Source organism: Pistacia vera, unplaced genomic scaffold, assembly GCF_008641045.1.
Source record: "Pistacia vera cultivar Batoury unplaced genomic scaffold, PisVer_v2 Contig577, whole genome shotgun sequence".
Taxonomy (NCBI): domain Eukaryota; kingdom Viridiplantae; phylum Streptophyta; class Magnoliopsida; order Sapindales; family Anacardiaceae; genus Pistacia; species Pistacia vera.
The window spans coordinates 103895-121039 of NW_022196420.1; the positions used below are offsets into that span (position 1 = coordinate 103895).

The 17145-nt window shown below is 35.7% G+C and overlaps 1 protein-coding gene across 1 annotated transcript; it reads left to right on the top strand.

Moving 5' to 3' along the window:
- Positions 1 to 305: 305 nt before the first annotated feature.
- On the top strand, positions 306 to 4061 carry LOC116109285 (transcription factor AS1-like). Its single transcript, XM_031395518.1, has 3 exons — positions 306 to 501; positions 798 to 854; positions 2720 to 4061. The coding sequence occupies exon 3, from the start codon at positions 2770 to 2772 to the stop codon at positions 3829 to 3831; it is 1062 nt and encodes a 353-aa protein (XP_031251378.1). The 5' UTR covers positions 306 to 501; positions 798 to 854; positions 2720 to 2769; the 3' UTR covers positions 3832 to 4061.
- The last annotated feature ends 13084 nt before the right edge of the window (positions 4062 to 17145 follow it).

The following is a 17145-nucleotide window of genomic DNA, read 5'->3' on the forward strand; positions in this document are numbered from 1 at the left end:
CCGGATCCAAATATTAACCGCCCGCCTGACTATTTGCCCCGATTAATATTAAGTTTAATCGTACTAAGGAATTGATGACGTGGCATCATCGTGTGTAGTTATTAATGTTCATGGCATTTATTCCTGGAAAATTCTGAGAGAAGAAAAAAAAAAAAAAGTGAAACAGAAGATAAACGAAGACCGCGTAAAAATGAGGGAAGGAGGCGCATTTTAAGCGCTGAAATCGAGCGTACGCCGTTTGTTTACTAATGCAAAGTACAGTTTCTCGTTCTAGCTTAAGCTTATAAACATAGATGTGAGTGAGTGAGAGAGTCATCTATGAGCAGTAGAGAGAGATTAAGAGTCGATGGTGGTGAGTGTTGTTGGGTGAACGAACTGTAGGGAACATGAACATTGAACATCACCCAGAGCTGAGCTGACGACATAACATTCTTTATAAGACGTCATTGTTTTTGGTTTCTTTTCCTTCCCATTCGCGTGCCCTCCTTTTCCGCTCCATTTGTCAGATTTCTCCTTTAAAATCACTGTTCTGTTACTCTGTTTACTGTTTTTCTATTTTTCTCTCTAGTCTAATCTTTCCTTTAAATTAAATTAAACTCTCATTTCTCTATTTATTTGCTATAATTTGGGCAGTCTCTCTAGTCTCTTCTTTGTCCGTTTTCTCTCTCTGTAGTCTGAGATTTGTTCGTTTTATACGTCTCTCTAGGGTTAATTACAGTCTTTTGCCGTTTCTAGATTGTTTGTTTGTTCTTTTTTTCTTTTTTTGTTTATTTATTTCCTCTGTTTCACTGAAGAAGGTAGCCGGAGATGCAAAGAAGACACAGTTGGATTTTCAACACTTGAAGTCAAGAAATGTGAGCTTGTCTTCCATACTGTTCTTTGGTTTCTTTCTGTTATGTTCAAGTTAATAATAATTGTTTAAGTAATTCTCTTTCATGTCCGTCTCTCTATGTTGTTGAGAAAAGTGAGATAATATTTTTTTCAGTGATAAGATTTTTCAATTTCAAGGAAACCCTCTCTATAGAGCGGTGAGTTTTAGATTTCTATAACTCAAATAGATTGCTTACAAGGATCTTCATCTGGTAAACAAGCTATAATTTATGTATGAATAAGCAAAAGTAAACACGTTCTTAATTCTTAACTGCATCGTTAGTTGCACCATCGTTTGTTTAGTTGTTTTCCTTTTTGTAGACATGACTTTTGCACTTTGTGGGTAATTGATTTCCAATTTTTTCATTTTTTTTGGCTTTCTTTTTAACTAAATGGAATCATATGGTTTTGTGCTATTAAAAGCACGAGTCTTGTCAACAATTAAGGTTTGTGAATCATATTTATGCTGGTCACCGTGTATAAGATCAATTTTCTGTTTTAATGCTAACATTTGAATACTAGCCAAAAAGTCATGTTTTATGATATAATTACTTCATCTTTGCTGAGAAAAATATTCAGATCAGTGGCTCTTTTAAATTTTTATATGCGCCATTATTATGTCTTGGGTGAGTTTCTGAAATACAAAATAGTGTAACAGTAACACTATGTTTCTGGCCAATGCGACGTCAAAGTTGTAGATCACTCTATGTTGTTAATAAATTGAAAATATGTGAAACTTTTATTTAGTTTTACTTTTATGTCAAATGTTTTCAATATTATGTTTCAATGATATGATTACTGAAATTTGATGATTCCAGTCTTTTTTTACCCAGGTTCTGCTCCAGGTAGGAGAGCAATTCCTTTGGGAAAATGATCTTGTTTCATAATGTATAGTTGATACCAGTATTGATATTTCTCCTGGGTGTAGAAAGTAGCATTTTAGATTTCAGAAGTTGGGAGTTGAGTTCTTAATGTTACTAGCAATGTAGGAAATCACGTGAACTCTCTGTTTTTCATTTGTGTGCATGGTTCATTTTGTATTTGGTAGTTAATTCAACGCCAAGTTGAATTAGTTAGTGCTCTTTTATATATATATTTTTTCTCTTTAATAATGTACTACCAATTTTGTCAACTTCTTAGTGGAAATTAAAGGATCAACACATCTTCTTTCCAAACTAAAATAGTTGAATCCTGTTTTATCTTTAAAGCTTGGTGGACTGAAAGATCTCTTTTTTACCTTTAATTGAACAGTGATTTCCTTTTTTATTAAAGTTAGCTGAAATTTTGATGTCATACTCGACCAGTTGCTGTATGAGCTATTTGTTGTCAATTCCTGCCTCATGATATGAAGAAAAGTTGGTCTTTCTGTATTAATTGATGTTCAACATAGTCATCTTTTGTCATTGGGTATCTACAGATTTCCTGATTGTTTTTTATTCCAAGGATTTCCATTAATCTCTGTGGAACCTGTTGGTAAACTTTTTTTTTGTTTTTTTTTCTCATTTTGTGGGCGTGACTGAGAATGTTGTATCTTGGAAAACTATTTGACTGGTCGGTTAAGGAGCTTGCATTTGTTGCCTCCATTTTTGAGACTTTACTCATTAGTTGATCCATGTTCTTACTAAATGGTCTGTGCAGAGCAGAAATAGCTTCTTATTTGTTTTTTTAGGTTGTCACAGTTTTGCATTGACGTTTTCTCGCTTTATTTTTATCTTTTAGACTATACTGGTTCCTTTTTTCTTCTAGGGAAACTCCTCTTCCTCTTCTTCGTATTGTTTTGTTTTTACACTACATATGATGCCATGGTGGCTCTCTTGCAATAATACCTTCACCGCTTCCAATATTTCAGATACATTATGAAGAGCTTAACACAATGGGCAGTGGTGTTTGCACCCGGAAATGAAGGAGAGACAGCGTTGGAAAGCTGAAGAGGATGCTTTGTTACGTGCTTACGTAAAACAATATGGCCCAAGGGAGTGGAGCCTTGTATCACAGCGCATGAACACGCCCCTAAACAGGGACGCAAAATCGTGCTTAGAAAGGTGGAAGAACTACCTCAAACCCGGCATCAAGAAGGGATCTCTTACTGAAGAGGAGCAGCATCTTGTCATACGTCTTCAAGCCAAACACGGCAACAAGTGGAAGAAAATTGCAGCTGAAGTCCCTGGCCGCACTGCCAAGAGACTTGGCAAGTGGTGGGAAGTGTTCAAAGAGAAGCAGCAGAGGGAACAAAAGGATAACAGCACACCAGTTAATCCAATTGAGGAGCGCAAGTACGATCAGATTCTAGAGACTTTTGCAGAGAAGCTAGTGAAAGACGGTGCATTTGTCATGGCTGCTTCGAATGGAGGGTTTCTTCAGACTGACTCTCCCACCCCTTCAACTTTGCTACCCCCCTGGCTTTCTAATTCCAATGGAACCTCGACTATCAGGCCACCATCCCCTTCTGTAACCCTGACTCTGTCTCCCTCAACAGTGGCAACTACTCCTCCAATCCCATGGCTGCAGCCTGAGAGGGGGCCAGATAATGCCCCTCTTGTTCTGGGAAATTTGCCGCTTCATGGCTCAGTTCCCACTTGTGGGGAGAACCTATTGGTATCTGAGCTGGTAGACTGCTGCAGAGAGTTGGAAGAAGGGCATCGTGCTTGGGCAGCACAGAAGAAGGAAGCAGCATGGAGGTTGAGAAGGGTTGAGTTGCAGCTGGAATCAGAGAAGGCATGTCGGAGGAGGGAGAAAATGGAAGAGATAGAGGCTAAGGTGAAAGCTCTTCGGGAAGAACAGAGGGCTACTTTGGATAGAATTGAAGCTGAATACAGAGAACAAATTGCTGGACTGAGGAGGGATGCAGAAGCCAAGGAGCAGAAATTGGCTGAGCAATGGGCTGCAAAGCACCTGCGTCTTACTAAGTTTCTTGAGCAGATGGGGTGCAGGCCCCGGCTACCAGAGCCCAATGGCCGGTGAGGAAGTTCCGGTAAACATATTTGGTGATTTTGTATGGCACCGGTCTTTCAGTTGGAATTGTATGTTAATAATATCTTTGCTGTTCAGGTGTCCATTACTGTTTGAAAATTCTGCTATACTTTATATTTATAATTACTGTAATAACGTTTTACTCGCAGCCTGGATTGAATATAATGTAGCATGAGCTGAACTTGCTCTATCATGCATTCTACTTTTATAACTATATTCCAATCATGTCTCATTCTCAATATCATTACTATTTTGATTAGGTGTTATAATGTGAAACCAAATTGATCTATGTCTATATGGTTCATCAACTGTTAATGTATCGTATAACATGCCAATGAATATCTGAATATGCATTTCGCGATAAGCAATTAGCCGTCGAAGCATGTCTCCATCAACCTTTGGTAAGCTTTAAGCATGGAAGAGCTGAGCCCAGATGCGAACTTTAGTTTTTAATCTGAGCATCAAAGATCGTGAAGCTCCAAATGCGCTATTGCTATGGATATGGAACTGGGGAAATGCTGGTCTTCTGTTTTGAGTAATGTGAAATGTGCATCAGTAATCCACGGAAACAACCAAATAAAAAATAAATGGAAAAAGAAAGTAACTACATAAACACACAACATACTTGAAAGAGTTATCATCGTCATAAAATTTCAGACTCAAGAACCCAAGTTTTGTATCTTAAAGCTGTTTTCTCGAGTCATCTTAAAGCACATTACAGAGATTTCTTCCTGAATTAAGCACCCCGCTGCTTAATTTTGTCTCCTATCCTCTGCTTTTTCAATGTAATTATCAGTCAAACCTGCAAAAATAAATAAGGAAAAGATTTACAGCTGTTTACAGAATGAATGCATATGTAACACGATTTGCTCATCTCACCAAAAGAGCATAAAACTATTTAATGAAAAACATTTTGTCTCGGAAAAGGAGATAGATACCTTAGTTAAGATGCGCTTTTTTTATTTTAATTTTCGCGATTGATGAACAAACCGAGTTTCACTTCATCTGGAATTTCTTCAATAAATGGGCTCCAGTCTTGCCTTTCATCTACCATAAGAACCCATGTTATTTTTTCAGGTGGGTATTCATGAATCATGAAGGTTAAGGCTGGAAGCTCGTTTCTTCTCTTGACTCCAGCTCTGCGAAACCTACAACATAAAATACATTTGTGCAGTAATAACACGCAGAAGTGAGAGAATAAAAAGGAAAGACTTGCTTGCAACCTCACCTTGAAATGGTCGAATTGTGATGGTGGCTCGCTGGTTTCTGTGATTTTTCCATTTTAAGTAAATGAAAACAGATTTTAGTGACCTGAACTGCTTTCTTGTCACTGGCTCATGCACATTTCAAACATCTTCAAATCACAATTTACCTCAATTTATGAATGCCTTTGAAATTATTATCTGATGATTAGAAAAATGATATATCTTTAATAAGCACAAAAATGTCTTGGGATAGAAGTGAAATTCCAGACAGTATACTTTTCTTTTTTTCTCGCATAGAATACTACTACAGTTACTATTCATTCATTCAATGATATAAACGTGTATTTAGGATGAATGATTATGAGACAACTAAATTGAATCTCAACCTTTAAACCTCATCATATATAAAATCCATATCAACAAATTTTAGTATTAATTTCTTTAACACAAGCTACTAGCTTGCATGATTGCATCGGAGGAATACCATTACCTTGATGTAGGTGGCGTCAGAGAGTCTAATTCAGGCGTCGATGCTAATATACATTGATGATGGAAGACAATGAAGTAACTATATATACCACGACTTGGGATGGCCATGATCAACAAAAATTTAACTGTAATCCCTTAATGTAATATTTATTAGATTATACATAATTTATGAAATGGCCATCGTGCAGTTAATTCTTTGGCTCTAGTTTTAGATTATGGTGATGTGTATGTTTTAATACATCAGTTAATTCAAAAGAATATTATAAATGTTGGCTTAATAATTTGAATTTTATTGATTCTCTCATCTAAAATGATTTTTTTCGTTTTCTTTACCTTCTCTAAAACTTTTACTTGCAAAATATCAAATCAGCATTTGTTCCTTCTTTTTAAATTCAGAAAGTCCTCTTTTAAAACATCCCATTTGTTTAATTTTGTAGTATTAAATCATAATTGTTTGTATGCATGTGTTAAAGATAGAGAGATTCTTTTTAGGGGTGAGTATAGGTAAATAGTAGAACCGGAACTGGCCCACATAGGGTTGGTTCCGGTTCCAAATTTGGTGGAACCGGCCCTATGCGGTTTGTGTCCGGTTACACACTTCAGGAATCGGACTCGGAACAGAGGTTTGGCTACTCGAGGTGGAACCAACGAGTACTCAGGGTGTATTTATAATTTTTATAAAATTTAGGGGTGTATTGTAATTTTAAGGGTATATTTGTCATTTTTAGACTATCAAGGGGGTATAATAAAGTTACAGGCTACTCGAAATCAGAACCGTTCGATTTTGATTTTGGTTCCAAATCCAAGGAACCGATCAGTTTTGGTTCCGATTCCGGTTCCTTGGAATTGTACCAGGTACCCAGACCGCTCAGCCCTAGTTTTTGAGTTGTCATCTACATGCAACAGGGCTCAGGTAAGCACGTATTAGAGAGGAAAGAAACGGCCAGATTTTGCAGTCTTTGGTCAATTTAATTTATTATAGAGATTTAATAGGATTTCCATGGTCTTAAAATGTTGTGTTCTCTTACCATTTATAAGTTTTCTGGGCAAAAAAGAAATCTATCTGGGTGGTCTTGTCTGTTTGCTATATTCAATGAATATATATTAATTTGTTTGCCTAATCTAGTCTTTCCATTTAAATGAATATTAATGACAATGGTTTTGTATGTTTCTTTTTTCTTTTATTTGAATTTAGTTTTTTACTATAAACAAATTTTTTAATTAATTTCAAGAATTTAATTTGGTGAACATACAATGATACAACACAGAGATTTAATACTTTCCCAAATTTGGAGCAGGTGCTAGATATTCTAGTTGAAGAAATTTATGTCTAGAACTGCCAAATATTCTAGTTGAAGAAATTTATGTCTAGATTGTTCTATTTAAACCTGTGAATTATATAACAATATGCATTGGTGAAAAACAAAGTACTTTCATACAGTCTCATTAGGGTTAGGTTGTAATGAGTTCATATTATGAGCTTTCTTTCTTCTGTATTTATTTTGTTTTCATTATAATGAAAATTTATAGATACAAACGTTTTGAAATGTTTGTCGTGAGGGATCAAGGGCCAGCGACTTCGCTGGCTAACTTATCTTGAAACTCCGCACGTTAAAAACTTCAGGACATTTACCTCTTAGAATTATTTATAATTATTTTTCTTACGAATTTTTCTTGGAATTGAGAATGTGCGTGATGAAGTGGGACGGAAATATAAAATCCTTTCAAATAAAAACAAATTCTTAGAACCCATCTTCGCCATTGTTTCGCAGTCTTACCAAACACTTAGCTAGATCAAAATCACTAGGCGTTGTAATATGGTTCTGGAAGGGTCTCAAGCTGATCCAACCGATCAAAAATTTCCGTAAAAGAACCCGAGGTGGCAGCGGCTAAAGCAGTTTCCCCTTCTCGAAGATTACTGACAGCTAGCGCTGCCATATAGATAATATATTTTTCTTTACTTCTCCCTCTTGCTCGGGATTAGCGGCTTCAGCAACAAGCGAAGTATCTAAAATAGAATACGAGGATGGGGTTATAATTTGGTAATTTCTCATTAGGTCAAATAATTAGTTAAAAACGAAGTTATAGTACCTTCTTTAGTTTGCTGTACAAAGGAGACGAGGAGATCAATAGAATCGTCAACCACGATTTCATTGATGTCCGGTATGAATACTCCTGCAACCTCTTCAGGATTGTTATCGTTATTGGGGGCCGATAACACTACTGTATCCTCTTCCGACGGGCCGTCGGATAAGAGTATTACTCCTGTATAGTCTTCAACCTCGGAGTGAGACGAGAGTATTACTATTGTATCCCTTTCGGGTTTGTTATTTACATTGGAACTACTCTCAGCGCAGTTTCCGTTGGGATAAAGATTTAAGAGATTATTGTAAGCATCTCCCAAAGCGAGCTGGACTTCTTCCTCTAGTTGCGATTTTGTCTTTATCCTCCTCAGGGTCGCGGCAGGAAATATGAAGTGTCGATCGGTTTCTTTTCCGGGTTTTTTGGTTTCTTGTGCTAATGTTTGCAATTAATATTAGCATTGTGACTATTATTTGCAGTTAATATGAGTGTTGTAATACGCAAGTTATATGTAATCTCATATAATATAATTAATCTAACTAGTTTTTTATATTTTCTCTTTGGATAAACAGGTAATATTTTTGTTTATTGATTGTATCTATATATATAATATCACTCACCGAAGAATCTTCTTTTGGTGTCCCCTTGGCTATCTATTGCAAATGGCGTGGATAGATCGCATACAACATGTAGTTGACTACTTCCACCTCTGATTTCTCGTGCTGATAGTACTGTATGAAACATTTCATCATCTCTGCAATTGCTGGCACTGATCATCTTGTTTTAATTTCCCCATCCCACCGCTTGCTATAAAAAGAAAGTGTAGATGTCAAACAATTATAATAATGCAACAACGTAGCTATATATAAGGAGAGAACATTGAGAAGATAGCAAATAACTTAAGAACACTGTGTCTTTAAGATGTTTGTTGCTTGTGGAGATTCTGCATCTGTTGGCTGATTTTTCAACTGAGTCACAAACACACATAAATACAACAATTTTCAGGATTTAGAGCGAGAAATGTTAACCAAGAATAGAGAACAAACATGAGAATAAAAGAATCACCACTGGATGGTCTGAACAATAAACGGTACTCAACTAACAAATCTTAGATCATATAGATTAACCCTAAACAACAATAATCAAACAATTGAGTCTTATGCAACCACATCTACAATCAATGGGAATTTGCCCAATCAAAACTACCCTCTCTTCGTTTCATCATATACTTTCCACACCAAACAATTATTGAGATAGAAAGATGCATCTACGTTTTGTGTATTCATATAATTAATTCTATTATCTTTTGTATCTTTTAGTTAATTTTATCCTATAGCATTACTGAAAGACGGATGTAAAAACTTGAAACATAGGGGATATTAAGGTAGATGCATGAATGATCATTATTACTTATTGCTAAACTATATTATGTTGAATATGACAAAGCAAATTACTTTTAAGTTATGTATGACGTCATGAGATAGGATGATTAATTTGGTTTATTTGTTCTAAGTTCATTTATATGATATAGAATATAATTGTTCAAGAATATGCATTCCATTAACTCATAAACATTATAAAGAACTTTTCCTATACCATTGAAGCCGTACGTAGGGAAAAAGATATGCATTCATGTTGTAGATAAAGCAAAATATATACTGTATCATCATTCCTCACGTATGCCCGATGTGTTCCTAAGCATTCCTTAAGCTCTTGTATTGACGCAAATGGAAAGACATGTGAATCTATCTCTGGTTGTTGGAAAATCATACGATATATATGTGACAGACACAAATTAATGTTGTTATTTAAGGGCAAAAAATTAAAGAAATAAGCACTAAAATTTCATAAAGAAAAGAACAACAAACCGAAGAAAGAACTTGAAATAAACAGTCAATTAAGATTAAACTCAATCCTAATATCAACTATCTGTTGTAATGTTCACTAAGATTACATAAGGATTTAAACATGCTATATGGAAGGAGGGAAACTTATAGCCAACATCGTCATTTCTAATTTCTATCATTCTGAAGTTTCTTTAACTTACTTGAAACCTGGTTGTCTAGGGTTTCATTTATTTTGCATTAAGCTTCTTTTCTTCTTATCAGTATAAACATGTTGAATTATTATTGATATTTAAAAAAGATTTCAAGGACCGTCATGAGTTTTTTTATTCCATTTGACCAATTATTCCTAAACTTTAGCAAGGAGTTTTACTAACTGTTGGAGTTAGCATTATCCTTGACTTCTTCATAACATTCAAAAGCCTTATCTTTCTTCTATCTTTCCTCAATCACAAAGTTATTATCACATTACAATAAAAAGAGTATTATCCTTGACTTCTTCATGAGCTTTATCTTTCTCCTATCTTTACTTAGTCACAAAGTTATTGTAACGTTATAATAAAAGAGTTATTTGCTCTTCACAATGAGATAAGTTATAAGTCTTTCCCTCTGTACTTCCTCTCTGGGTTAATTAAAATCTCATACTGTTATGTGTACCTGAAATTATTTCAGAAGAACCTATTAAATCCTGGGGGATTTTTGTATTCTTAAAATATTTATTGTGGCGAAATAATCCTTAAGGAAAATGTTTATAACACGTCTTAAGTTTTCTAATTTTTCCTTGTTTTCTGAATTATTTTACAACAATCATAAGGATTATGGAGTCTATTCTCGGCAACAATTTTTTGGTTACTGCCGCCAACAATTCTTCTGCTACTGCTATTGACAATCTTACAGCTATAGTCTCTGGCAACACCTCTTTCGTTGCTGGCCTTCATGGAGTGTCCCATTCAGTTGCATATGCTGTTCCAGTAGTCACCGCTGTCTCATATGCCAAACCTTTTCCTGATATCTCCAAAATTGAAATGTTTGGAGGACAAAATTTTAAAAGATGGCAAGAACGCATTCTTTTAATCCTTGACATGTTCGGTGTAGTTGCTGCTCTCACAGATCCTAAACCCGGATAATCCGCTGATCCAAAACAATTGGAAATCTAGACTCATGCTAATAATGTATGTAGGCACACTATCATTAGGACCTTATCTAATGACTTGCTTGATATCTATTGCCCCTATAAAGAAGCCAAGGATATATGGGATTCAATGAAACTAAAATACACCGTTGAGGATGCTGGGAAGCAAAAATTTGTTATTGGCAACTTCTATAGGTGGGAGATGACAGATGACAAGGATATCAAGATGCAAATCAATGAATACCACAAACATCTGGAAGATCTCAAGGCTAAAAACATCAATTTGCAAGATGAGTTTATTGTAGGATTGCTAATTGAAAAGCTGCCAGAATCTTGGAAGGATTACAAGCAACAACTTCATCACTTGCAGATTTGACCACAATTGAGGACACCAATAGGAAGGAACTCAAAGATGTAGAATCAAAGGAGATGGCTTCAAAAGCACACTTGGTGCAAGATAAATTTCACAAGCAAAATAAGAGGTACGATAACAAAAAAACCTGATTACAAGCCTAAAACTACTAACCCCACCTTCAAAAAGAAAGGAAATTGTTTTGTTTGCGGAAAGCCAGGTCATCATGCACCTTAATGCAGAAAGGGAATGAGAAATGACAATCCTCCTAAGCCAAAGGCAAATTTGGTTAAAGGAGATGATGATATAACTGCAACGGTCATTTCTCAGGCTTATCTTGTGGCCAATGTGAAAGAATGGGTGGTAGACTCTGGTGCCACTAAGCATATTTTTGCAAACAAAGATGCTTTTACCTCCTACACTCCTGTAGGGGATGGAGAAGAACATGCATATCTTGGTGATTCTCGAACTGCTAATGTTCTTGGTGAAGGTAAAATTCTTCTCAAGCTCACATCTAGCAAGACTTTGGCCCTCAATGAAGTGCTTCACGTGCCCAATATTAGAGCAAATTTAATTTTTGTGGCTCTATTAGGAAAGGTTGGCGTTAAGGTGTCATTCGAATCTGATAAAATTGTAAGGACAAAGAATAATGTTTTTGTGGGTAATAGTTATAGTAACCAGGGACTTTTTGTACTCAATGTTTATGAAATTATGAATGTAAATGCATCTTCTTCTGTTTACTTGATTGATTCTATTGATATGGGGCAACTAGATTAGGACATGTTCGTATTTCAAATATTAAGAAAAATTAATTTTTGGTATTAGTAATACATGCTTGAATAAATGTGAGGTATGTGTTGAATCTAAATTAGCTAAGAAATCCTACCCCTCCATACAAAGAGAAACTGAATTACTTAGTTTAATCCATATAGACCTAGGAGATTTGAAACAAACGATGACTAGAGGTGGTAAAAAATATTATGTGACTTTTATTGATGATTTTTCTAGGTTCTCTAAGGTATATTTGCTTAGAAATAAAGATGAGGCTTTTGACATGTTTCCTTTGTATAAAGTTGAAGTAGAAAATCAATTAGATAGAAAGATTAAAAGGGTTAGATCAGATAGAGGAGGTGAATATGTCTTGTTTAATGATTTTTGTGAAAAGGATGGAATAATATATGAAATTACTCATCCTTATTCAGTTGAATCCAATAGAGTAGCAGAAAGGAAAAATAGGACCTTGAAAGAAACGATGAATTCTTTGCTTGTTAGTTCTTCTGCGCCTGATAATCTTTGGGGCAAGGCTTTATTATCTACATGTCATTTATAAAATAGAAATATTTATAAGAAAACTGGTAAGACACCATATGAGTTATGGAAGGGATATGCGCCTAATCTAAAATATTTGAAAGTGTGGGGGTGTCTTGGTAATGTGATGCTTCTTGTCCCTAAGAAGGAAAATAGGTTCTAAGACATCTGAATGCATGTTTATTGGTTATGCTGAGCATAGTGCTGCTTATAGATTTCTTGTTTTGAAAAGTGATGTGCTTGATTGTAATACTATAATCAAGACAAAGAATGCTGAATCCTTTGAACATGTTTTTCCTTTAAAATCTGAGAACATTTCTAGCCCATTTCCTACTGCAACGTCCTCTACAAGTGCATATCTAAAATAATCTCTAATAGAATGAAAAGTTGTCTAACTGATTTGGTCGATGAGACTCGGGCTGCCTTTGTTTCGGGAAGAAGGATTAGTGATAATGTGCTATTGGCACAAGAACTCTTTAGGAATTACCATAAAAATAGTGAAGCTGTAAGATGTGCCTTCAACATTGATATTCAAAAAGCTGATGACTGTGTAGATTGGGGCTTTATGGTTCAAACTCTCAGTATGTTTGGTTTTCCCCCCGATGATCGGATGGATTCAGGAATGCATTACCACATCCTCTTTCTCTATTTCTGTTAATGGAGAGCTCCATGAGTTTTTTCTGGGGAAAAGGGGATTAAGGGAGGGTGACCCTATGTCTCCTTATCTTTTTACTCTAGTGATGCAGGTTCTTTCATTGATCATCGGTAGACGAGTTCGTGAAGAGGAAAGTTTCCAGTACCATTTTAGATGTACAACCCAGAATATTACTCACCTTTGTTTTGCTGATGACTTATTCTTGTTTTGTCATGGAGATCCCACATCAGTCAAGATTCTGAAGGGTGCCTTGAGTAAGTGTTTGGCTATTTCTGGCCTTCATCCCAACCAGTCCAAAAGTTCCACTTTCATGTGCAACATTAATTAACAAGATAATACTCGTATCCAAAGCATTATGGGTTTTGAGATGGGTCAACTTCCTGTTAGGTACTTGGGTGTGCCCTTGATTACTACTCGTCTGTACCATAAAGATTGTATTCCTCTCATTGAAAAGGTGGAAAAAATGGTGTCTTCCTAGAATAACAAGTATCTCTCGTATGCTGGTAGACTTCAGTTAGTCGTATCTGTTTTATCTTCCAAGCAGGTGTATTGGGCTTCAGTGTTTATTCTTCCCTCCTCTGTTTCCAAGGCTATAGAGAAGATTCTCAAAACCTTTCTCTAGTTTGGCTGTGATTTGGGCAAAGGTAAAGCCAAGGTGGCTTGGAAGGATTTATGCTCTCCGAAATTAGAAGGAGGTTTGGGAATTCGCCGATTGGCTATTTGGAATATATCCCTAATGACGTATCATGTCTGGAATGTTGTGTCTAGGAAAGATACGTTATGGGTCAAATGGATTCACATATATAGACTCTGTGGTCGCAACTTTTGTAGTGTAAAAATCCCTTGGGATGCTAGTTGGAGTTGGCGTAAAATTCTTTCGATAAGGGACTTGGTTAAGAGACATATTGGGGTCAACCTTGTTGATGGTAGAACCACCTCCCTTTGGTTTGACTCTTGGCACACTTTCGGCCCACTTCATCATATTATTCCTCAAAAGGTGTTCTACAGCTCGGTTCTAGGACATAGGTCATATGTTAGTGATGTTTTGGTTAATAGGCAGTGGAGATGGCCATATATTATTAGGGTCAGGTTTCCTCATGTTGTGGAAAAGTTTATGATGTTTGGTCCTACTCAGGTGTTTGTCTTGATGGTTTGCCCCAAAGCTACATTTTCCAGGAGTGATTTGAGGGATACATGGTATCTTGGGGAGAGTGTGCTGCATGGAAAAGCTATGTGTCTTCAAGGAGGAATTCTTGTTACTTGTTGGATGCTGTTGTGCTGTCATTTGAGTAATTACATAAGGGCAAGCAGATTTTGTTTTGTTGGTTGTGACGGCTATTATGCTGTCAGTGGTGTTTATTTGCAGGCTAATGTGTTGCGTCATTTGAGTAATTTTGCGAGGGAGGGCATAATTTATTTTGTTGGATGCGTAGGCTATTATGCTATAAGTGGTGTAAATATGCAGGGGTGTGCAGTTTTTTTTTTTTTGGCTGGGTTGGATGGTGGCTTGCTTGTTTTATAATGCTGGTCATTTTGTTTAGGCCTTTTGGAGACTTGACTCTCTTTTTGTACATCCAGGTGGCCGACGTTTTTTACACTTGTAGATTGTGTAAAGTTGCCTTTTGTCTTTGGCTGTGATACTTGGCTCTGTCCAGGTGTTAAAATCATAAGGAAGGGTGATAGTATAATACTATTGCAAAAACATTATGTTGAGAAACTTTTTAAGAAGTTTGGACATTTCGATGTCTTGCCAGTGAGTACTCCTTATGATGCTAACACTCAATTAAAGGAAAATAGAGGCGATCATATTGCTCAATCTGAGTATGCATAGATTATTGGGAGTCTGTTGCATTTGATGAACTTTTCTCAACCTGACATAGCATATGCTGTGTGTAGATTGAGCAGGTATACATACAATCCCAATCATGATCATTGGGCTGCATTGGTCAGATTAATGAAATATTTGAGAGGTACCATGAACTATGGTATTCTATATAATGGATTTCCCACTGTAGTAGAGGGATACAGTGGTGCTAACTGGATTTCAGATTCAGATGAGATAAAATCCACTAGTGGTTATGTATTCACCCTTGGTGGTGGTGCAGTTACTTGGAAATCAACCTAACAAAATATTATTGCTAAATCCACCATGGAGTTAGAGTTTATTGCTTCGGAATTGTTTGGTAATGAAGCTGAGTGGTTGAGAAACTTCCTAGCAAATATTCCATTGGGCACAAAACCAACACCTTCTGTGTCTATGCAATGTGATTGCCAAGCAGCAATAGCCATTGTAAAGAAAAAAACCTTCAATGGTAAGTATAGACACATTCGTTTGAGACATAATGTGGTTAAGAAGCTGCTAAAAGGTGAAATTATATCCATTGATTATGTGAAGTCACAAGTGAATTTGGCTGATCTTCTGACTATGCCTTTGGGAAGAAAATTATTAAATGAAACATCGAGGGGAATGGGACTTGAGCCAACCTGAGAAATTAAGAGTGATGGTAACCCAACCTTTGTGATTGAAGATCCTATGAATAAGGTTCATATGTGTAATAATAAGTCACTAGTTAATTCTTCTAGCACTATTATTTTTGTCCCTTCCTATGGTGTGAGAAATGCTAGATTGTATTAAATGAGAGGATGAGCTAAAAGCTCTTAATGATTTTCAAATACCTTATGGGCGGTGTAAAATTGCAGTATAATTTGATGAAATCACCTATATGAGTGTGGAGTAGGGCCGCTCATATGAGATTGTGGCATAATCTCTAAAGCACTCATGAACTACTAGGCAAGCGCACGATTTATAAGTGCAAAACAATGTCAATAGTAAGAATTATGAGAGTATAATGTGATTGATAGGATTCTAACTTACCGAAAAGGGTTTTGGTTCACAGAAGCTAAAAACTTCACCAACAACTCTGTATGTTAAGTCTGATTTGTCTAGGTCTAATTCATAGTCCAAAAGACACCAAATTCGAAGCATCTACACTCATGTTTTAACCCAGAAAACTTTCTTCTTATTTTTCTTTTCCCAAATCTTTTTGAAACATGTGGGGGATTGTTGAATTATTATTGATATTTAAAAAAGATTTTGAGGACCGCTATTTTTTTTTATATTCCATTTTACCAATTATTCCTAAACTTTAGCAAAGAGTTTTATTAATTGTTGGAGTTAGCATTATCCTTGACTTCTTCATAACATTCATAAGCCTTAACTTTCTCCTATCCTTCCTCAATCACAACGTTATTATTATAACATTATAATAAAAAGAGTATTATCCTTGACTTCTTGATGAGCCCTATCTTTCTCTTATCTTTACTCAATCACAACGTTATTGTAACGTTATAATAAAAAAGCTATTTGCTCTTCACAATGAGATAAGTTATTAGTCTTCTCCTTTGTACTTTCTCTCTGAGTTAATTAAAATCTCTTACTGTTATGTGTACCTGAAATTATTTCAGAAGGACCTGCTCAATCTTGGGGGATTTTTGCATTCTTAAAATATTTATTGTGGCGAAATAATCCTTAAGGACAGTGTTTATAACACGTCTCAAGTTTTCTAATTTTTTTCTTGTTTTCTGAATTATTTTACAACAAAACATACAATAATTTTTTTTTTATTTTTTGAGATCTTGAAACTCTAAGATATATAAATTGTTTTTGTATAAACATTTTTCCCTATATAATCTAGTCATGAATAAAAGAAAAAATACATTTCTACGGAAAGAGACATTAGTAAGAGTAATATAAGGATCAAAACTAGTTAGCCTCTGCAGAACAAAAACAAATAGCCAGTGAGATTAGTTCAATTAAACAAAACACTAGATCTATGGCCTCGACCCACCAACTCCTTGATGGTTTGAGATCGAAGTTTTGGAATTTAAACCAGGGGAAACTAGAATTTACCCCATCCATTCGCCTGATATATGTGACAGACCGCACAAGGTTGCTACAATTTTGATCCTGCCATTGGTTATTATTAGCCATGTTCGAATCTAAGCTGTTTCCATCTTAAAGCACATTACAGGGATATCTTCCTAAATGAAACACCCGCTGCTTAATTTTGTCTCCCATCCACTGCTTTTTCGATGTAATTATCAGTCAAACCTGGAAAATAAATAAAGAAAAGATTTACAGTTGTTTACAAAATGAATGCATATGTAACACGATTTGCACCCATCTCACCAAAAAAGCATAAAGCTATAATGAAAAACATTTTGTCTCGGAAAAGGAG

Bases quoted from the DNA above. Each gene is read 5' to 3' on its own strand.
- LOC116109285 (XM_031395518.1), top strand. From the start codon at position 2,770: ATGAAGGAGAGACAGCGTTGGAAAGCTGAAGAGGATGCTTTGTTACGT.